We start from the raw sequence: 23751 nt of genomic DNA, 5'->3' as shown, positions 1-23751 counted from the left end.
GGGACAGACAGTAGATAAAGACATGATAGTGACTAAGTTGCCGACTAGCCCTTATTGTAAGTCTATGGAATGCAACCCAGTCCATATACTTATTAATAACCCCGACAAGTTCCTAGATAAGTATGGAAATTTATTTGGGTTTCAGATATACGGGACGGGTTTAGATCCTGGGACATTATTGTTTATAGGAATAGAGACTGATACGGTATCCTCCCAGACTCATCAAGTATACCATTCCTTTTATGAAGAGATGAGTATAGATAATAAGATCCCCCATAACGCTAAAAACCTGTTCATTGACCTAGCTGAAAGTATTGCCGGTAGTCTTAATGTTACCAACTGCTATGTGTGTGGAGGTACTAACATGGGAGACCAATGGCCTTGGGAAGCAAAGGAGGTAATGTCCGGTTCTGAGGCAGTTGACCAACTAATATCTACACAAGCCGATTATCATTTGAGTGTTAGAGGTAAATCTGAGTGGAGATTAAAGACCTCCATCATAGGTTATGTTTGCATAGCAAGGAAAGGAATAATGTATAATACTTCTGTAGGAGAATTAACTTGTCTAGGGCAAAAAGCTTATGATGATGATACTAAAAATACAACTTGGTGGTCGGCTTCAAATGTCTCAGAACCATCTAACCCGTTTGCTAGATATGCCAGTTTAAAGGATGTGTGGTTTGATTTATCCATCACATCTACCTGGAGAGCCCCAGCAAATTTGTACTGGATCTGTGGTAAGAAAGCCTATTCGGAGTTGCCACAGGACTGGGAAGGGGCATGTGTGTTGGGTATGCTCAAACCATCCTTCTTCTTGTTACCGATTGAAACAGGTGAGACTTTAGGTGTTAAAGTGTATGATGTGAATCATAGGAAGAAAAGGGGACCCTTAGAGATAGGCACCTGGGAAGATAATGAATGGCCTCCCCAGCGTATCATAGATTATTATGGGCCAGCCACGTGGGCAGAAGATGGTACCTTTGGTTATAGAACCCCAATTTATATGCTCAACCGTATTATAAGATTACAGGCGGTGGTTGAGATTATTACTAATGAGACCTCACAAGCACTCAATCTTCTAGCGAAGCATAATACCAGGATGAGGACAGCAGTGTACCAAAATAGATTAGCCTTGGATTACCTTTTGGCAGTAGAGGGAGGTGTATGTGGGAAGTTTAACCTGAGCAATTGCTGTCTTCAAATAGATGACGAAGGGCAAGCAATAGCTGAGCTTACTAGCCATATGGTTAAACTAGTGCATGTGCCTACTCAGGTATGGAAAGGGTACAATCCAAGTAGTTGGTTTGGTAGCTGGTATGAGTGGTTTGGAGGGCTTAAGGCAGTGGTAGGTGGAGTCCTACTGATTTTACTGTTGTGTCTACTCCTACCGTGTCTTATACCCTTAGTAGTTAGGTCTGTGCAAAGCCTGATAGGAAGTATAGCAGAGAGGAAGGCTGCTGCACAGATAATGGCGATATATAAGTATAAGGCTCTAGATCAAGGAGAACCAATGCAGGAAGATGAGTGTTAAAAGATTCACATCATAAGATAAGTCTGGTCTGGTTCATGGTAACCTGAGGTATATGCAAACCAAGGTTAAGTGATGCCTCAAGTAATTGTGAAATATCAGAGGCATCAAAGGGGGGAATGTGATGTAATTCCAGTAAAATACAAGTTTAGCAGGCTAAGATTGCCACAAGGCATATGTATGTATATGTGTTTGTAGTATCAGTTAGTTAATTACACGTAGCTAAGATACTGTTATCACTGTACTGACCAGGTGCAGGAATGTAAGAACTGGAATTACGCGTCCCTCTCCTTTGTATCAGATGAGCCACGTGGTTAGACCGGATGGATGAGTTTAGACTCTATTTATTAAATAGGTTAAGGGTATGTGTGGGTGTAGTTAATTGTGGGAGGAGCTACAGTGCTATATAAGGAATGTACTCTATGTATTCAGTACTCAGACTTTGCTGTATTTTGGTGACGCTAGTCCCTCTGAGTCCCGATCGGTGATCCAATAAAGAATCTCTTCCTTCCTGAAGAAACCTGTGTCCATCTCTCTGTGCTTGGCTTCCGTCAGTTTCTCCGGTATCACTATCTTGCTACTGCCGTTTGCCTCCAAGATCCTTGAGAGAGTTGTGTATGCGAGATTGACAGACTTCCTTGAATCCAACTCTCTGCTTGACCCGCTTCAATCTGGATTCCACGCTCGTCACTCTGTTGAAATAGCTGTGACCAAAGTATACAATGATCTTATCACTGCAAAATCCCGTGACCAGTACTCTATCCTAATTCTCCTAGACCGCTCTGCTGCTTTTGACACTGTTGATTATCAACAGCTTCTTCTCATTCTCAGTAATCTCAGTCTATGAGATACCGCTCACTCCTGGGGCTCTTTCTACCTCTACCAGCGCTCTTTCACTGTTTCTTTCTCTGGCATGCCTCTTCTCCCCAATCCTTCTCTGTTGGTGTTCCCCAAGGGTCTGTCCTTGGTCCCCTATTGTTCTCAATCTACACTGCCTCCCTTAGTAAACTCATCAGCTCCTTCGGCTTCCAGTAGCATTTCTATGAGGATAACACGCAAATGTATCTGTCCTCCCCTGATTTATCACCACCCCATTTGACTCGTTTCTCTGACTGCCTCTCTGCTATTTCCAACTGGATGGCTGCTCACTTCCTTAAACTGAACCTGTCCAAAACAGAACTTCTGGTCTTTCCTCCCTGAAGTGTTGCTACTCCCTTGTCTGTTTCCCTCCAAGTCAATGGCACTACCATCCGCTCTACCTCTCAGGCTCGCTGCCTAGGTGTTCTCTTTGACTCCGTCCTCTCCTTCACCTCTCTGTCACGATTACTGTATGACCCAACACGCAGAACTATGTAATAAACAATGAACAAGGATAACATATACCAGGCCTTAGAATGGCCGTACTTAACGTAAATAAAGAATGGTCAAAATACTAGCCGAGGTCTGTGACACAGAAAGAGACACAATGAGGAAACAAGCGAAAAGTCAAGGATACCAGAAATACGGGAAAGTCAAAATACAAGCCAAAGTCAAACAACAGAGGACAGAGGCAGGGCGACATAGTTTTGTGGGACCGCAGCGGCCAGCGTTCATTAGAACGCCGCACCGGTCGGGGATCGCTCCATGGGGGTGCTGAATGGCAAGCTGACTTGCCTTAGGCAAGTTTTTTATAATTTTAGCAGCGATTGGATGCAGCCACGCTGTATGGAGGCGCAGGGTACGCGACACCTTTATGTCCAATCAATCGCCAAATCCTGCCGCTTCCATTTCAAAAATATTGCGCGTATCCAACCCTATTAAATGCCTGATACGGCACAGGTGCTTGTCCATGCCGCTGTCCTCTCTCGCCTTGACTACTGTAATCCACTTCTCAGTGGTCTTACATGTTCCCAACTTGCTCAGTTACAGTCTATAATGAATGTGGCCACGGGGCTCATCTTTCTGTCGGCCTGCACCTCCCACGTCTCCCCCCTTTGTCAGCCTACATTGGCTTCCCGTAAGATATAGGACTCAATTTAAGATCCTGATACTCGCTTACAAATCTCTACACAATGCTGCTCTGAACTACGTATCCTCACTAATACACAAATATGTCCCATCCAGGCCTCTACTCTCTGCCGGGGACCTATGTCTAACCTCTGTTCGTACTCCTACCTCTGATGCTCGCCTTAAAGTCTTCTCTGGGGCTGGACAGTTCCTATGGAGCGCCCTTCCCCTCTCTGTTAAACTTTCACCCAATCTCCATTCCTTCAAAAAAATATTTGAAAACGTACTTCTTTAGGAAACCATATACATTAAACTGTGAACAGATTTCCCTCCCCCACACCTCGATTCCTCTCTTGCAACTGTCATTAAAACAAAACACAGCCCTCGATGAATACTATCCGAGCAACATACTTTTATACCCTGCCCTAACCTCTTGTGTCACTATGCCCCTCTCACTCTAGCATGTAAGCTCATTGAGCAGGGCCCTCAATCCCTCTGCGTCCAACTTGTCTGGTTACAAATACCTGTTAGTTCACCCATTGTGCAGCGCTGCGGAACTTGTTGGCCCTTTATAATTAATAATACTGTCACTCCCCCACACACACTTAGCTTCTGTTCATGGTCACCCCCTCTTCCTGTCACAAATTATCCCTCTCACTCAATCCTCCTCTCCACGGCCACTCTAACTCTGTAACACTCACCCCTCAGCCCTGTCACACTCACTCCCGAACTCTGCCAAACTCACCCCATTATCCCTGCTACACTCAACACTGTTATACTAACCCACCGTGCCAACTCACCCTCCCAATTCATGTCACACTGACCCCCTCACCTTGCCACTCTCATGCCACACTAACCCTATCAGTCATCCCCCGAAAATATTTGTAATCAGACACAGTAAGTTACCATATTGCCATTACAGAGCCCCTCACAGTGCCCAGCCTGGGATCTCACACTGCCATTACAGATCCCCTCACAGTGCCCAGCCTGGGGTCTCACACTGCCATTACAGATCCCCTCACAGTGCCCAGCCTGGGATCTCACACTGCCATTACAGAGCCCCTCACAGTGCCCAGCCTGGGATCTCACACTGCCATTACAGAGCCCCTCACAGTGCCCAGCCTGGGGTCTCACAGTGCCATTACAAAGCCCCTCACAGTGCCCAGCCTGGGGTCTCACAGTGCCATTACAGAGCCCCTCACAGTACCCAGCTTGGGGTCTCACAGAGCCCCTCACAGTGCCCAGCTTGGGGTCTCACAGTGCCATCACAGAGCCCCTCACAGTGACAGTGCCCAGCCTGGGGTCTCACTGTGGACGCACTCTCACCTCTCACCTCTCCCCCCTCAGCCCCGCCCCTCTCCTCCACCCGCTGACTCCACCGCGCGCCGCTCGCCATCTCCCTTACCTCCAATGGCCATAGATGAGCCGAGCGGCGCCAGCCAATCGCAAAGAAGGTGTGAGCACAGACGCCCTGTGATTGGCTGTTGCCGCATGACAATACTCAGCCTGGCGATTTTCTTCCTTTGGAAGAGGGGAGGGGATTATCTGTTGACAGGTTCTCCCGTCACTCCCCGCGCTCTCTCTCTCTGAGCTCCCTCTCCCATTACCTGGCTGCTGCTGCCGCTGCCACTGCCACTGACTCAGTCATTACACGCCTGCTGCATTGAAGGCTTCGGTGATTTCTAGCAGCCAGCATGCCAAGCCAGGTGAAAGCAGCCGGGGAGGAGGCTGGGGCAGAGGAGCTGACAATCTATCCGCCTCCTGCACCCTTGCAGGAACATGCATACATCTCCAGCTTCAGCAAATACAATGAACTATACCTCAAATCCATCCACAGCCCACAAGGTATTATCATCACTCCTTCTTCTATACAACATCCTCAGCCTCCTGGCAGCTCACATCTGGGGGAAATAGGAGAACATAGATAAATATAATGTCTGTCTATAAATACAAAGCATTGCTATTCTACTCATATTTACCCATACACAATGTAATAATTTAATATATACAAATTTTTTATATTTATTTTTAATCAAGCATTAGTATTTGCATGATTTCTCTGATTTAGACTAGAAAGTAATGCTTTATTACTCTTTTGTTGTAAAAAATAGTTATAATTAATATTTTCTTAGAATTATAAATACATATTCATATTTTGAATACTGTTATTGCTTTTTGACTTTATTTCTATCTTTATTTTCCATCTCCCCCCCCCCCCCCCCCCCCTTATTTCCTTTTACTTCATGTCCTATGAAGAATTCTGGATGGAAGTTGCTTCAGAATTCTACTGGCAAACTCCCCCTTCTGGAAAGGTGATGGATTATAATTTTGATATTACCAAAGGCAAGATATTTGTGGAGTTTATGAAAGGAGCGAAAACCAATGTATGTTACAATGTTCTGGACAGAATTGTCCTGGAGAAAAACCTGGGGGACAAGACGGCGTATTTCTGGTAATGTTCACTCTCCAGAAAGTTGAAAAACCACAGCATGACCTAAATAACAGCAAATTCTTACAGAACACGCTGAACCAGCCTTGGTTGTGCACACATATAAACACTTAGCATCATTATGATTTATAACATTTACTAGGAAGTTGTAAGTCGCTTCCCTTGTTTAAAATCATCCAGGAAATATGTTTTGTTTGTGTTTAAAAATAAGAGAATAAGTTAAACTGTACACTTGAATTTAAACCCAAGATGGTTTTTATTTAAGCATTAATAATGCTTTAATAAAAAATAAAAAGCTCATGACAACACAATATTACATTTAAAGGACCACTCAAGGTTTGAAAACCGTTAAACTGGTTAAGGTAAGACAGTTCCCAGGACCTCCAGGTACCATTACAACTGCATTAAGATGATTGGGGAATACCGGCAAAACAGTGTAAACTCATCAGTTTGATGGATTTTTCTTAAGCATAAACACATACTTTTAATAGCTTTGGAATTTCAGGAAACAAAATCTTAATATATTAATATTAATTTTTTTTCTTAAATATACGATTTGTAAGAAACCTTGGAGAGATGAAAGGTTAATTTTAACATCGTATGTTATTTCTAAATACGAATAAATATTAGAGTAGTTGAATAGTTCATTATTTTGGACTTACTATTCCATGCATTTTTGATTTGTGTAGGAAAAATGATAATTAAAATTTCAACAAACTGTCAAATATGCAGACTAATGTGGGAGTTGTTAGACCAGATTCCAGTTGTTGTATATCTACATCTACCATGAACCTCCATCACCAGGTTGCTGTCTTTGTGGAACATGTTGAACTGTAATAAGAGTCACACCAAGAGTCATAAAACCCCCTGCCCCTGTCAACTTTTACAGAGTATATCCTAAACTCCCTTTACTAACACTTAAAGACCATGAGCTGCATATTTGCTTGATTGGCAGCTTGGGAGAATGCTGTGCACGGCTCCATTTACAAAACTGTAGGGCTTTATGGCATATGTAGTTTAGTTGTGGTGAGTAGATTCATCCATCAGACAGCATAAATCATCTAACTTCTCTACTATTTCCTTCTGAATGGGTTACTCAAAACCAAAAATCTATGTTTTCAGAAAATGCTGATTTTAAGTAGAGTAGCCTTTTGTGAAGTTGGTCACCCCCCCCAAATTAAAGGAACACTCTGGGCACCAACAACTTAATCTAAAGGAAGTTATGGTGCCAGGAGATCCCTGACACTGGCTGACCTTAAGGGGTTCAACTGTCAGCTGACAGACACTCTATCAATCAGTGATTCCCCATTTATAAAACTGGCTTAAAAAGAAACTTACTTTTTTCAAGCCAGTTTTATGAAATGGGAATCGCTGAGAGCGTCATGTGACTGCTCTAAGCCAACCAGTAGCGCCTCTGCCAATTTCTGCAAGAACCTTCCGGTTTCTTTGTGTTGAAAACAGAAGGACAGAGAGGCAGCGAGATTTGGCACTGGCTTATCATGTTAAGGTGAGCCAGTACAAGGGACCTTCTGGCTCTAAAACCACTTCATTTAGATGTAGTTGTTATGGTGCCTAAACTTCTCCTTTAAAAAAAAAAAAATACATAAAAATATGCTAATACTTACTTCTATGTTCTGGGCTGCCTAATGACACTGCCAGAGGTGGTGTTATACCTCCAACAGCTAAGGGGTTAATGTAAAGTGAAACACTGCACATACAGACTCTGGGCACCGTGACCACTTCATATCCCTGGTTATGGTGTGTTTTTAATTATTAGTATTATAATATTATTGTACATTACATAATTGTATATGTAAGTGTTTTTTCACACAGCCAGGCTTAAATACTCTAATGCTAGCATTAAGTCCTATTAATAGCGAAGGGTAATTTTCATGACAAATATGTAGTTGACATTAAGTGGCAGTTAACATCTAAAAATAAAACTAAGTCAAGTACATTTCAATATCATCCACTCTTTGTACTCATCATCACAAAATAGCAAACCAGGATGATGAAATCTGCAGTAGGCAACAGTTTCCCAGAACGTAACAGTCAGGGCCGGGCAGTCTGTCGAGCAAAAAAAAAAAAAGGTAGATGCCAAGCGTGCAAATATGCTGTAATAGCCATCACAAGCCAAATACAGGACTTTAGGCTGTGGTGGGAAAGCAGCGTAGTTCACCATAATCACATAACCTAAAATAATGGCTACTATAGCCTCTGACTCTTATAGTGACCAACAACACACAAGCAAGGAGATTCTGGTGATCATCAACATATCTAACAGATATGGTTTACTAGGTCTTTCAATTAATACATACAATATTATAATTAACTAAATACATGAATTTCTGAGAAAAATTGTTAATTTTTTGTATTTTTTACTTTTTTTTTATTTATTAGGCATTTTACAAATCAATATATTTTTGTTCTTTTCTTCAGAGGCAAACAACTTGTTTGGACCCATCTCATTATGGTTCTTTTTTTTTTTTGCATTTCTACATTCTTTCTTCTGTCTGTGAACCCATCAATGTCTCTTTTTCCCACCCTCGGATCTAGTGCTTACAATATCATTTTTGGTTCATTTTAGGAGAGCGTGAGTAGATGACTTAATGTTAGACAATGCTTACAATAGCAGGATCTTTTCAGATTCCACCATGGGTATGTCTCTTAATTGGTGGAATACCTGGTGACCTCCTCTGCGATGATGCCATGCTAATAACCAATCCGTAAGAGGAGTTATAGAGAAGTTGTAACAGACTCAAATCTACCTAGTGGTTTAAAAGTAAACACATGACATCTCCTACTCAGTGGACAGTTCTGCTCTGCATTATAAGCTTTGGAAATCAGCTGTCCTTTGTAGCTCTGTTGACATTTTATGGCAATGCTTATGAATGTACTGTAGATGACACATATTGATTGTAAGCTATAAGTGACGTCACTTGGAGTTTCATTGATGTATTATTATTTTGTTACTCCATCCAACCATGACATTTCACAAAGTGATGGGTCTAGAAATACTGATTAATATTCGCAATTTATTGCCAGGAAGACATAAGAGCTATGCAATTGACACCATCTGACAAAAGTCACTCAAGACAAAGAGATCACGCTTCTTGTCTTGTGTCGAGCAGTTTTAATTGTAATATTGTAGTAGTCCCAAAAATGCAGTGCCTTCACTAGTATTGAAATATCTAATTTCTGGAATTTGTTGCTTCTAATTGCTTATGGTGTCTGGGCCATGGAGAAAGCTCTGCAAAGAAAACACAATTTTAGGTGAGAGGAGGGTTTGCTGTTGTGTGTGTGTGTGTGTGTGTATGCCATCACAGCAGATGGAGGTAACCCCAGACCAATAGTTCCATACTCCTGATAAATTGAATGTCCCTTTGACCTTGATTCCTCCCACATGCTCCATATTTGCCTGCCAAGCAACCTGTCCTCATTGGAGCTTCTTCTCCCTATGCCCAGCACGCAATCTAAATAAAAATAAACTGCTGAGGTTTAAAAATAAAAGCATTACCCACAATTATCTTTTGATGCGCTATTGGGTGGTGCTGAAATATGAATAGAGACCGCTTTGCCTTAAGGCAATAAATATCTATTTCAAATATCAATACAATAAATATCTTTATAAACCGCACTGCCTATAATGTAGGTCTACTGTATTTCTTTACTTGTGATAAGAAATTACCATAATATCTGACTCTTTGGGTTGTGCTCTACCCAGCCTCGGACGAAGACCTTTAATGTGTACTAACGAGTTAAAGGATACAAGTCCCTTTATTGCCGTAAACGTTTTAAAAGAAACTACACCCTGCATGAGCCAGGATGTCCACGTGTAAAAAAACAAAAAACAAACAAAAAAAATATTTTAGTCTAGTCTAGTGCCACACTTCTTATCTTTATTAGGAATGACATAACAATGTTTACTTTTTATTTATTTTTTTTAGACACACAGTTGCCATTGTTACTTCAGTTACAGGTCTAATTAAGATATTATTATGTTTGTTATGTTATTATGATCTCTGATATGTTATCAAATGAAAATCAGTTCCCTAATTAAATCAACATACGTTACAGTGCTCTGTGTCCAAATATATATTTACCTTATGTTTAGACAATATGCTGCATTATACCAGTTTATGTAAATATCTTGTTATCCAGTGATGTCACATTTCAGATTGGTCCCAGTATGTTTTTAGACTTTTATCTATATATAGAGCAGGGCAGGCATCTTTGTACTGAGGGGGTATGTAGGTACAGATGACTGGAATTCGTATTGCAAACAAAACTGGTGGAGATCTGTGTAGATGGTCCTCCCCCACACTGCACAAACAATATTAAGTTTGACAGATGGAGGCTGCAGGAGTCTGCAGGTGTGTCACCCTGTATCCCCTGTATCCTGTAACCTCCATCAGTATGATTTGTGCAGCTTGAACAAGCATTCACAGAAATCTGTACGTGGCTAAGTGATCGACTCTGGTCATTGTGACTGTTGACACCAATATCTCATCTCACCCCACAGCCATTTGCAAACATCTCCTTATCATATACAATCATCACTGTCGGGTAGCAGCCTGGTCAGCGTGGTCCATTAAATATCACAGTGGGCCAGTCCTGGCATGGAGAGACTGCAGACAACCAGCACAAACTCACACAGGGCTGGGTAGCAAAGTCCTTCTTGCATGCTTCCTCACTCTTAATATTCTGCTAACCTGCATTGCAAATACTCCTACATTTGCTTTTAATCAGCAGAACTGTATTGTGAAACGGCATGCTAGTGGCCCTGGGATCAATTACCCTTTGCCCCTTTTCCTGTCTTCCTCTAATATCTGTTGCATTCTTTAGCCCATGTTTCAGTTTATTTAATTTTTTTTGTATTTGTTTTTTGCTGGATTGTCATAGATTAAAGGGACACTATAGTCACCTGAACAACTTTAGCTTAATGAATTAGTTTTGGTGTATAGAACATGCCCCTGCAGCCTCACTGCTCAATCCTCTGCCATTTATGAGTTAACCCCTTAAGACCGCAGCCAAATGTACAAGTTGTGATCCAAAAAAAATGTAAACAAAACCTGGCATTTGCGCTATATGTCTGTCCAACCGTAATTCACCTCTTTCATATTAAATGCACCCACACTTATTATATATCATTTTATTTAGGGGAAACAGGGCTTTCGTTTAACATCAAATATGTAGGTATGGAACATAATTTAATATGAAAAAAATATAAAAAAAATGGGAGAAAATAAGAATTTTTAAAATTGTTTTAGTTCTACGTGACATTTTAACTGTGAATGTCAAAATACTGTTTGCTTTTACTGCAATACAATACACATATTTGTATTCAGCGATGTCTCACGTGTAAAACAGTACCCCCTATGTACAGGTTTTATGGTGTTTTGGGAAGTTACATGTTCAAATATAGCATGTTACATATTTCAGTTTTTTCACATTGAAATTTGAGACCATATGGTAGCCCAGGAATAAGAATTACCCCCATACCATTTGCAAAAGTAGACAACCCAAGGTATTGCAAATGGAGTATGTCCAGTCTTTTTTAGTAGCCACGTGGTCACAAACACTGGCCAAAGTTAGTGTTAATATTTGAAAATGCAAAAAACTAATTTGAACGCAAATTTTGGCCAGTGTTTGTGACTAAGTGGCTACTAAAAAAAACTGAACATACCCTATTTGCAATACCCTGGGTTGTCTACTATTGCAAATGCTATGCCATCATGGGGGTAATTTTAATTCCTGGGCTACCATACGGTCTCAAAGGCAACCAGGCGAATTTTAATGTGAAAAAACTGAAACGCAAACCTTATATTTGACTCTGTAACTTTTGAAAACACCATAAAACCTGTACATGAGGGGTACTGTTATACTCAGGAGACTTCGCTGAACACAAATATTAGTGTTTCAAAACAGTAAAACGTATCACAACAATTATATCATCAGTGTAAGTGCCATTTGTGTGAAAAATGCAAAAAATGTCACTGTCACTGACGATATCGTCGTTGTAATATATTTTGCTGTTTTGAAACACTAATATTTGTGTTCAGCGAAGTCTTCCGAGTAAAACAGTACCCCCCATGTACAGGTTTTATGGTGTCTTGGAAAGTTACAGGGTTAAATATAGTGCTAGAAAATGTAATTCCCTGAACTTTCGGCCTTAGTTGTCAGGCAGGTCCTGCAAATTGTAATTAATAAAATGACCTAGTTATGTAAAATTATTACATAAATATATACGTAGAATTATTATTTATATATATATATATATATATATATATATATATATATATATATATATATATAAACTGCAAATGTCCCGCACTCAATGTACCGGTCTTGTGCTTGCCTCGGTGCTACCTCAGCCTTCAATATATTCAAATGGAAAGAGTGCACTCAAAGGTCTTCTTAAGGATATAAACGATTTATTTTGCCAAAATTTCAAAAGACATACAAGTCGACGTTTCAGTCCTCGTGGGACTTTTTTCAAGACAATGAAAGGCAGGAAAACAGTGATTTAAATATGCATTACAGGTGATTTGATTGGAGAGTAGATTATATGAAAGAGAGGCTGTGCAAACGTGAAAAAGATTGTTCAACTTTGAAAGTAGGGATTAACCCCTTGAGTGCCTAAAGTAAAAAAAGGCCTGACAGTGATTGTGGTTACGGCCAAACATCTAATAATCTGCGCTCGCAGACATATTTTAAAATTCAAGGATAAGAAATAAGAAATACCAAGGCCACCTTAAATTGACTAAGAGTTTAAGGATCTTTTTGAATATTTTAACAAATTTGTTAAACTGTGTTAGACAGTATTTTACATTTGCTACATTTTTAACACTAACATACGGTGGCTGCATATAAATTGGAATTCCCAATATAAAACGAAACATTTTAACAAAACTTCAAAGTATGTTTGAATGCCCCGCCAGGTTGCTATGTATATACTTAATTATATTACAGATTTACTGCCATACAGTCTATAGAGACTAGCAGGAGCAACTATCAACCAACATATTCTAGAAAAAATTTATAATGTGGATAATGTATAGTTGAAAATAGTCTCATGGATAGATCACCCGTTATAATTTTTCTTTAACCTTTAGTACAAATATATCAATATATCAATTGCTGTGCTCTTCTTTATCTTTTCGGGGTGAAGCAGCTGAGTGAGTTAATTTCATTAAGACCCCCTGGGGACAAAGTTCCTAATGTAAAGATCCAGAAGGCTTCTCTTTGAAGTAGTAAGACATCTCTGTCACCCCCCCTGTTCGGGGCCGGAACATGTTCAATGCCCATGAATTTCAATGTGGGCAGTGTGTGTCCTGCTTCCAAAAAATGTTTGGCTATGGGGGTGGTTGCTATGCCACTAGATAACGCAGTCCTGATAGTGGATCTGTGTCCCCTCATGCGCTCCCTAAGGTCATTAGACGTTTTACCGATATACATGAGTCCACATGGGCAGATGATACGATATATTACATGTGTAGTGGTACACGTGATCCTTTGCCTTATCTTGTATTCTTTGCCTGATCGAGGGTGGTAAAACACTTTGCCCGGGGTCATGCTATTGCAAGCCATGCATTTCAGACAACGATAGCAGCTGCTATCGTTGTCTGAAATGCATGGCTTGCAATAGCATGACCCCGGGCAAAGTGTTTTACCACCCTCGATCAGGCAAAGAATACAAGATAAGGCAGCTGCTATCGTTGTCTGAAATGCATGGCTTGCAATAGCATGACCCCGGGCAAAGTGTTTTACCACCCTCGATCAGGCAAAGAATACAAGATAAGGCAAAGGATCACGTGTACCACTACACATGTAATATATCGTATCATCTGCCCATGTGGACTCATGTATATCGGTAAAACGTCTAATGACCTTAGGGAGCGCATGAGGGGACACAGATCCACTATCAGGACTGCGTTATCTAGTGGCATAGCAACCACCCCCATAGCCAAACATTTTTTGGAAGCAGGACACACACTGCCCACATTGAAATTCATGGGCATTGAACATGTTCCGGCCCCGAACAGGGGGGGTGACAGAGATGTCTTACTACTTCAAAGAGAAGCCTTCTGGATCTTTACATTAGGAACTTTGTCCCCGGGGGGTCTTAATGAAATTAACTCACTCAGCTGCTTCACCCCGAAAAGATAAAGAAGAGCACAGCAATTGATATATTGATATATTTGTACTAAAGGTTAAAGAAAAATTATAACGGGTGATCTATCCATGAGACTATTTTCAACTATACATTATCCACATTATTCATTTTTTCTAGAATATGTTGGTTGATAGTTGCTCCTGCTAGTCTCTATAGACTGTATGGCAGTAAATCTGTAATATAATTAAGTATATACATAGCAACCTGGCGGGGCATTCAAACATACTTTGAAGTTTTGTTAAAATGTTTCGTTTTATATTGGGAATTCCAATTTATATGCAGCCACCGTATGTTAGTGTTAAAAATGTAGCAAATGTAAAATACTGTCTAACACAGTTTAACAAATTTGTTAAAATATTCAAAAAGATCCTTAAACTCTTAGTCAATTTAAGGTGGCCTTGGTATTTCTTATTTCTTATCCTTGAATTTTAAAATATGTCTGCGAGCGCAGATTATTAGATGTTTGGCCGTAACCACAATCACTGTCAGGCCTTTTTTTACTTTAGGCACTCAAGGGGTTAATCCCTACTTTCAAAGTTGAACAATCTTTTTCACGTTTGCACAGCCTCTCTTTCATATAATCTACTCTCCAATCAAATCACCTGTAATGCATATTTAAATCACTGTTTTCCTGCCTTTCATTGTCTTGAAAAAAGTCCCACGAGGACTGAAACGTCGACTTGTATGTCTTTTGAAATTTTGGCAAAATAAATCGTTTATATCCTTAAGAAGACCTTTGAGTGCACTCTTTCCATTTGAATATATATATATATATATATATATATATAAAAATATCAAAAAATAAAGGCTTGCACTCACGGTCTGTTGTTTGAATTAAGACACTTCTTCTTTATTCAAAATTGCTTAAAACATAGTTGCTGTCATCTTATCGACGTTTCAGCCACATCAGTGGCTTTCATCAGGATCAACTCAGCTGAGTAAGCTGAGTTGATCCTGATGAAAGCCACTGATGTGGCTGAAACGGCTGAGTAAGCTGAGTTGATCCTGATGAAAGCCACTGATGTGGCTGAAACGTCGATAAGATGACAGCAACTATGTTTTAAGCAATTTTGAATAAAGAAGAAGTGTTTTAATTCAAACAACAGACCGTGAGTGCAAGCCTTTATTTTTTGATATTTTTACATATGTTTTGGCTATGGCTGGAATGCACCCGGCATTTTTTGACAATCTGTGAGTGTGTGTGCTGGGTACAATTGGAATATATATATATATATGTATATATGTATGTATGTATGTATGTATGTATGTATGTATCTATGTATATGTATATAATTTTTTTTATTATTTGTATTTATATATAGGTGTGTATATATATATATATATTGATATATACGTATATACTTATGTATATAGATATATATATTTTGTTCTACATGTATTTTGATATCAGTATATATATTAATTTTAAAATACAGTTAGAATGAAATTACGCATGTTTATTTTTTATTATTTTTGTAATTTTATTTTTTAACATATATATTTTTTATTATATATAAATATATATATATAATGAAAATTATATATATATTTAATCAATATCATTGTACGTGTATTTTGATATTAATATATAATTATGTATATTTATGTCTCTGTGTGTGTGTGTGTGTGTATATATATATATATATATATATATATATATATATATATACTTAGATCATATATATAATAAATATATATATGATCTAAGTATATATAATCTTATTTTTACACTGTTTTAACTTATTTTATTTTATTTCCAGGCAGCAGGGGGAGTACCTGTCATTACAGGCACTCCCCCTGCTGGCATTGACATGGACGGCTATGCCGTCCATGTGATCGCTGGGTCCTCGCAAGGACCTCGCGATCACATGGCCCTGGGGGGCCGAAGAGGACAAAGGGGGACTCCCTGGGCTCCCAGGTAAGTCCCCCATACCGCGATCGCCGGCGTGTGATCGCCGGCGACCGGGTAAGTTTAGAGCCATATAAATAAGGACGGCATAGAACATCCTGCGGTCTTAAGGGGGTTAAATCCCTTTGTTTATGAACCCTAGTCACACCTCCCTGCATGTGACTTGCACAGCCTTCCATAAACACTTCCTGTAAAGAGAGCCCTATTTAGGCTTTCTTTATTGCAAGTTATGTTTAATTAAGATTTTCTTATCCCCTGCTATGTTAATAGCTTGCTAGACCCTGCAAGAACCTCCGGTATGTGATCAAAGTTCAATTTAGAGATTGAGATACAATTATTTAAGGTAAATTACATCAGTTTGAAAGTGAAACCAGTTTTTTTTTTTTTTGCCAATCATAGCCAGGGGAGGTGTGGCTAAGGCTGCATAAACAGGAATAAAGTGATTTAACTCCTAAATGACAGTGAATTGAGCAGTGAAATTGCAGGGGAATGATCTATACACTAAAACTGCTTTATTTAGCTAAAGTAATTTAGGTGACTATAGTGTTCCTTTAAGCCAAATGCTAAAGTTTGACTTTTTCCTTTGCTTATCTTTTAATAGCATCCATGTATTTAGTACACAGCTGACTCTCCTTTTTGAAATAAATTCAACAATTAATATACAATGTCACTGACCTCTTACTGCCCTAGAAACCAGAAATATACATACTACATATATTCCCTCACAGCGTGCTACAGCATGAAACTGCATTACAAATGGCCTTACAATATAACGGGCAGGATCAACATATATGAGAAGATCTGGGCAAAATGGAAATAAATTAGAGTGGGGGTAACTTAATAGTTGTCTCAGAGACTATATAAATGGAGGGTACACTGTGAGGAGAGCAAGAAGCTAATAGACGGGTGCTCTGGTCAGCTAGTTACATTGCCAAGCCATAAGGCATATCTCCGGCAGCCATAACAAAAACCCAGTGGATAATTGCATCAGAACCTATGTTTAAGTCGAATGTCCATATAGCCATCCTTGGTGTTATTTTGAGTTTGTTTTGTAAAATATCTATGTTTACTAATGCGATTTATGTTGGTGCTACTGTTCTGTTTTGAATTTCTCCAGTATGCATTGGATCACCAAACCACGGGACAACATAATGTGATATACTAATGTCCAAGACGTTATGTAATACTTTAAAATGTGCATAACACATTATTATTGAAATGTATGTGCCAGGAGACGTTTCTCTCCTTGAGCGATCTTGTCGTTTATGGTGATCTTTGTACGATTTCTTTGCATTTACATAAAATGGAATAAACAGGAAAAATTCACAGTTTGTGGGTACAAACAATGCAGATGCTGATCAGTTTCATTGAAAGTACATAATTTAAAGACAGTCTGTGTGAGGCATATACAGAACACTAGGAGGGAGAAAACATGGACTTAAACTGGCAGGGGGTGGGCGGAAATCGCACAATCTATTCCACATGTCATCTCATTTCTAGGAGGAAGCTTCCTAAGAGTGATATTACTTCACTATTCCTTGCTCTCATTGGGATCGTGAAATAATCAATCCCAACCATGCTAACTTTTAAATTTCTCATTTTAACTGAATACCTGCCCTCCAGGCCTTCAGTAAATCACTGTCTTTTCTTACATTGTCACGTTAAGAATGAAAACTCTTCCAATAACAACATTTTGCATTTCTGTGCCTGTATGTTGCATTCTTGTGTGATTTGTAAACTGCTCTATTTTCAGTTTATGTTGACCTAGTTCAGAGCTGAAAGCCTGTTAAAATGTAGATGTGTAAAAATAAATAATGCATAATAATTACGTTATATAGAATAAAAACGGTATTAATAGCTTGGTTCCAGCACCACCCATTCTGACCTAATAAGAAAATAATTTGTCTTTGCTTGTTAAGCATTCTGTAATGTGGTCATCCATAACAAATGTAACTCGTACATTGTGCTCACCAAATGACGAGGAAACCTATTTATTAATAGATGTTCTTTATATTTTTTTCTGATTCTCAACCCTGAATGCTCATAGTGTCATGGCGCCACAATGGATTGTGCTCTGATAGAACTAACCGGTTATTTGCTTATATAGTAATTATAGAGGCTGTAAACCTGCGTTAAATATCGTATCTCACTTCCTGCCTTGTGACAGTCTTATACATTCCAACTAACTGAGCTTTTGGCTCTTTACATTCTGATTGTCACAGCAGAATTTTGTTTCCGCTGCCCTCCTCGGAGCTGGCATGTACAGCTTTCTATATTACCATACCATGTATAAAGACAAACTGAAAGGGGTACCAGTTAAGGCTGTCCTTTATATATATACAAAAATGCCATAACTTGCTCTACTGCATTTCTTTTTTTTATTTTTTATTCTTTATTTTTGCGTGCATAATGATGACAAACATTCCGGCACTGCCACAACAGCAGGTACCGGTCATTAATCGGCATAGGTTACATCTGCACATTTTTTGGTATAAGATTCAGGCTTGGTTCAAGGTTAATCACAGCTATGTCAGTATAAGAGGCAATATAAAGCGTGGAAGATCAGTATGAGAACTGACATGAAGGTTAAGTAATAAAATAATACAATAATACAAGTACTTGCTGAACAGGCTAGCATTAAACGTTTAGGTTAACAAAAGTGATTAACTTGGTAAAGTTACATTATGCATGGCTAACTGACTCTGAGAATGGCTATAATACCTCGACTGTGCTGTGTAAATTAATAACAGTATGAGTAGTTCTAAACCGGCTAGGTAGGGAGGCAGTTAAGAACTATATGCTTTAGGAGTAGTAACAGCTTGCCCCTATGCAATGCGATAAGTGGGTACATTATGTGAGAGTCACAAGCAGCTGTTGGATACATTTTGTGCCTGTGCGGTGCAGGATTATAACAGATTGGCTAAACACGTCCTGTGCTAGGCCTACATGTTTGTCTCTTGCGGGTGCTATGTGAACGATAAGAGAGAGCATGGTTAACTGTGAATACTAGATATAAACAAAAAAGTTTTCCTAATAAAAGCGAGTATAATATATGAAACTCTATTTGTTGACGTCGGTTCCTTCTTAGAATACATGCTAGGCTATAAAGGTATAAAACATTGCTTTGTTGAGAAGGAGGTCGTTCACTTTAGCCCGGACCGGCTGGCAAACTATACGGTGCAAGTAAGCATAGTTCAGGCAACAACATTATAGTGATATCGACAGTATGAAATTTAAAGAAAACACATAAGGGAAAAAAAAGGCAATCATTTGGGAAAAACATGAGAGTACCACTGGTGGTAAGGAACTGGAGAGCGTATATGGCTCTAGTCCGTGTGGCTGACCGGTTGCGGAGACAGTTCAGCCTATGCCCGACGTGTAGTTTCCCGATAGCCAGGGAGAGTGACTTCTGCTTTCAGGCTGCGGAGTGGGTTGCAAATTAAGTCCATTCTCTGGGGTCGACAGTGCCCGCGTGTTCAGTGACTGCCACCAGTGTGTTGTGTGTTGCTGTATGTGCCACCATGTCGGGGCGTTCTTCCTTGCCGGTGTCTGCCTCTGCAGCAGGTGGTTCCGACCACTTGTGGGTGAGTTCTCGCTGCTATGTTGGTGAGAGGTCAGGCCGATGTGCGTCCGCCTGTGTACTTGCCGGTTCCCTGGGGCCTTTGGCGTGATCCTGTAGCCATGTTCAGGTAGAGTGCTGGGCCTTGGGGTCTGTTCGGTGGAGTTATTTGTCTGTGAGAGGAGGCAGGTGTGTGTGCCTGGTTCGTGATCCCGCCGTGCCGGCCTTTGGTGTTTGCGCGGCCTGGTGGCCGCCTGGAAGGCCAGAGCTGGGTGTGCATAATGACGTCTGCGGGTGGTTGGTCTTAGCCACGAGGCCACTAATTGTATAGCCCGCTGGTAGGTCACCCCCCTGTCCACCAATGTCGTGCAGAATTTCAGGCACAGCTGGTCTAGGGCCACCAGAGGGTGGAGTGCGGCATGGCTGACCACTGACTTTTTTTCTGTGTCTTAGTTGGGCGGCCATTTTGGCTGGGCCTCAGGTGCCTCGTGCGTTTGCAAGTTGCGTGGTCTGGGTATCTCGCTCACCGTTTAGGTTTGCTTGGGTCAAACGTATTGTGTCCGCCGCTTGGTGGTACCGGGATATCCCTCACCGGCCAGGGGGGGTGAACGGGGTCTGGAGGGTTGCAGCGTTTTCCCGCTGAGCTGTTGGCGCGGAGGTCGGCCGCCTCTCCCGCGCCTGCATAGGTTGGTAGGCCGCAATCCTATATCTGCCCCAGGTCGCTTCTCCGAGCTCGGCGATCCGGCAAATTGAGTTTCGGGGGTCACCCCACTACTCTGCTGTGTCGTTGTGGAAGGGTTGGTATGGTAGTTTTGGGGGAATGTCGCTTGTTAGCCGGTTTTCGCGGGAGCTCTGGTTGAGTGCGACCAGTCTGCTCGGCAGTCAGGCCCCGCCCCCCGTACTGCATTTCTTAAAGTAAAAAATAATGTGTCCAGCATCATAAATTCAGTTAATGTGTTCTCCCCCCCCCTCTTTTTAGTAGCATATCTAACTAACCCTTGTATACTTATATAAAGTTTATATATTTTAAATCACTGTGATAGATAGAGTCATACATGTAAAAAAGAGAATATAGTCCCTTCTAGGTGGTATATTTAAAGGGGAACTGTCAGTTACTGGTATTTTTAATATTTACTTATCCCTAAATTTTACATTTCTATCTGTCAGCTGTGAACAATTTAAATGTAGAAATCCACACCTCTCTATCATTGACTGGGCGCTTCCACCTTGGCACCCTGTCAATTCATTTTGATTGTCCTTAATTTGTCCTTTCACCCTAGAATTCAGAAAAGCATACAGAGAAAATAAATTATGAAACAATGGCCATGATTTAATATTGTTGGATAAGATTTTCAAATATTATTATTATTTTTTTTTTTTTTTTAACTTTTAAAATAATTATTCAAAATATTACAAATGTCAGTATTTTTAATAACATTACATTTAAAAAAAATTAAAATAATTCAAAAAGCTTATGCAACAATATTAAATTGACGCCAGTGTTTACATTTTTTCTTCTTATTTACAAAACCTTGCCCTGCCCTTGCCTTCTATGACCTGGGTTATAATGTAATCAGATAAATCTATTTAGAGATTTGAAATAAAATAGAGCATCCCATAAAAAAGGCGATCTACATTACTCGTTGGTGTAAATTCCAGAGCAGTGATAACTCCTTTTTTTTTTTTTTTTTTTTAATGGTATGAAGCCTTTATAAAGTGTTCTCTTTCATAAAACAACCAGCCTGCTCTGGTATATTTAATGGTATTACAGCAATGGATGACACTTTTTGTCGTCAATCTATATAGAGCCACCTTTTGTATAGAAACGAGAAAAACACAATTTGATATAATACCAATACATTAATTTACACTTATTGGCAACATTACTGTATGAAATGTATTTGAAATCTCCTTGGATATCTAAATTTAAGTAAAAGACATGCTTTTGAGTTGTAGTTTTTTTTATTTATAATTCTTTATTTTATTGTGCACAGCATTAAACAAGCATCCCTGGTTCGCCACAACAGCGTTTTCAGGGCAGATTGGTAAACATTTGCATTATGTATTGTGGCAATTTCTGTATCGGCACATTTTATAATAATGATTATAACAGCGTTCTAGTGGTTGTGTGGGTTAGGAGTGAATGTGGTATATACGCATGGCTATATACATATATGTAGCTTTCAGGGTTTGTACGAAGTTCCCTGCACTATCTAAGGTGCGTGATATACCAGGTGTGTAGGCTATATCAGGTGGCATCACATTACCAACGGGCAAACGTGTATTAAGTACTGCATTTACATCGTGTTCTGCTTGAGTGCCCAGCATTAATGGTGGTATGCTTAGCTAAGTGTGCACTATAAGTGGGTCGTCCCTGCTGCGGCTCAGCAAAGAATGTTTTTGTATTCCTCTACAAGTTTGGATGTTTTGTAGGTCTGTGTTCTGTAGGCAGTGTATGCGGAGACGTTATCGGTTCACCCGCTATACAATGCCCAGTATCACAGATATTATCACTGGTACTGTAAGTTAGTCATAGGGCGTTGTGCGAGTACTGCACTTGTTTTATGGTTTGGGGTGTTTCGATAGGTTTCCGTGGATCTTAGTATCTGTGGTATACGAGGGCTTGCGTGCCTGTGTGGTGTGTCTACCTGGGAGCAGTGGTATGATAGGTAAGTAAAGTTAATGGCCAGCTCGGCCCTTCGGGAGCAGCTTAAGAAGGTACGATGGCGGTGGTCTGTACCCTTAGGTAACCTATCGGAGTGTGTCCCTGGGAACCCGCTTTTTGTGTGGTCTAGCAGGATGGAAGGTTAGGTTCCTCGGGTGATTTTGTGAAGCCGCAGTGGAGTGCATCTCTGCGTGTTGTGTGCGGTTGTGGTCTAAGTGCCGTGAGAAGGGCTCTATAACCCCAAGCTCATGGGGGAGGGGCCAGACCGGCGGGTCTTTTTAATCTGCTCGTTGTGTTACTGCACTAGGGGATCTAGCTATGGGTGAGGGTCATAAGGAGTGTGATCTGCATTGGAGGTAGTCCTGTCAGGTATTTAGCTTCACCTGATCGTAGGGTGGTCTACCCCTTTCGGTGGCTGGGGGGGTGTTGTCTGAGTGCTGAGTATTGCGGTTCTGAGTGAGTTGCGTGTGGATGGATTTGAGTGCGAGTTAACGGAATCATAGTGGAGCTAATGTAAAGTCTAGGTAATAAAGTGTGGAACAGGTTTAGTTAGCGTAAGAGTCCTCTTGTTAGTCCCCTGGTTCTGGTCTCTCACTAGTGTCCCAACTTTTCAGGTGTTCGTAGGGAGCTTGCTTGTGCTCCGCGGTCCGGTGGAGGTGGTTGGTCCCGTGGCAGATCCAGCTGGTTGGAACGGTTTTAGTTTGGATATGTCCCAGGTGTGTGGGGTCTTCGGGGGCGGTATATTGGTCCCCTGTGTTGCGTCGGGTGGTAGACCCAGTGCTGCGAGTACATTGTCCATCTCCGCTGGCTCTTGTATGCGGATCGTTGCGTTTCCGTGGGAGACGGCTAGGCCTCTAGGGAATACCCAGCTGTACGGTATGGAATGTTGGCGCAGTGTGCTGGTAAGTGGTCTGAACAGGTTCCGCCATATCAAGGTGGGTCTGGACAGGTCCTGATAGAATGTTAAGTCAGCATTTTCAAACGAATAGGATGGCTGTCCCCTCACTGCTGACATGAAGGCTAGTTGTGCTGACCTTGTTTGGAGCTGCAGGATGACATCTCTTGGGGACCCCGTCGGGGCTCTGGGTGCTTTTGGGATGCGGTAGACACTGTCGGTAATCGCTTGTTTGACTTGTTTTGAGGTTAGTACTGTGGTCAGGAGCCTCCTGACGTAGTGTAGTAGTTCCTCCTGGGGACCGTCTCCGGGATTCCCCTGATTTTTATGTTCCGGCTCCTATACCGATCTTCCAAAGCATCTAGGCGGTTTGTGAGTATTGTCTGTGCTTGTTGAAGCTCTTTGTTTTGCGCTTCTATCGTTAGGTAGCTTGCGTTTAGGCACTGTGTGTCCACTTCCACTTTCCTAACTCGGCCCTCCACGTGGTGTATTTCTTCCTGCACTATAGCGAGGTCCGCCGTGAACATTGTGCGGATGTTTCGGAGTAGCGCCTTAATGTCTCCTTTTGTGGAGGGTAACTCGTT

The 23751-nt window shown here is 40.7% G+C and overlaps 1 protein-coding gene across 1 annotated transcript in view; it reads left to right on the top strand.

Annotated features, from left to right (window-relative positions):
• Positions 1–5049: 5049 nt before the first annotated feature.
• LOC134608603 (acetyl-coenzyme A synthetase, cytoplasmic-like) overlaps positions 5050–23751 on the top strand; it is a 48095-nt gene continuing 29393 nt past the window's right edge. The window contains exons 1-2 of the mRNA XM_063451562.1: positions 5050–5359; positions 5771–5966. Of these exons, the coding sequence (XP_063307632.1) occupies positions 5209–5359; positions 5771–5966 (347 nt within the window). The 5' untranslated portion in view covers positions 5050–5208. The remainder of the gene's footprint in view (positions 5360–5770; positions 5967–23751) is intronic.

The sequence above is a fragment of the Pelobates fuscus genome, chromosome 4 (genome assembly GCF_036172605.1).
Source record: "Pelobates fuscus isolate aPelFus1 chromosome 4, aPelFus1.pri, whole genome shotgun sequence".
NCBI lineage: Eukaryota > Metazoa > Chordata > Amphibia > Anura > Pelobatidae > Pelobates > Pelobates fuscus.
Note: the sequence above shows the minus strand (reverse complement) of the source record. Positions and strands in the feature narration are given on the sequence as shown.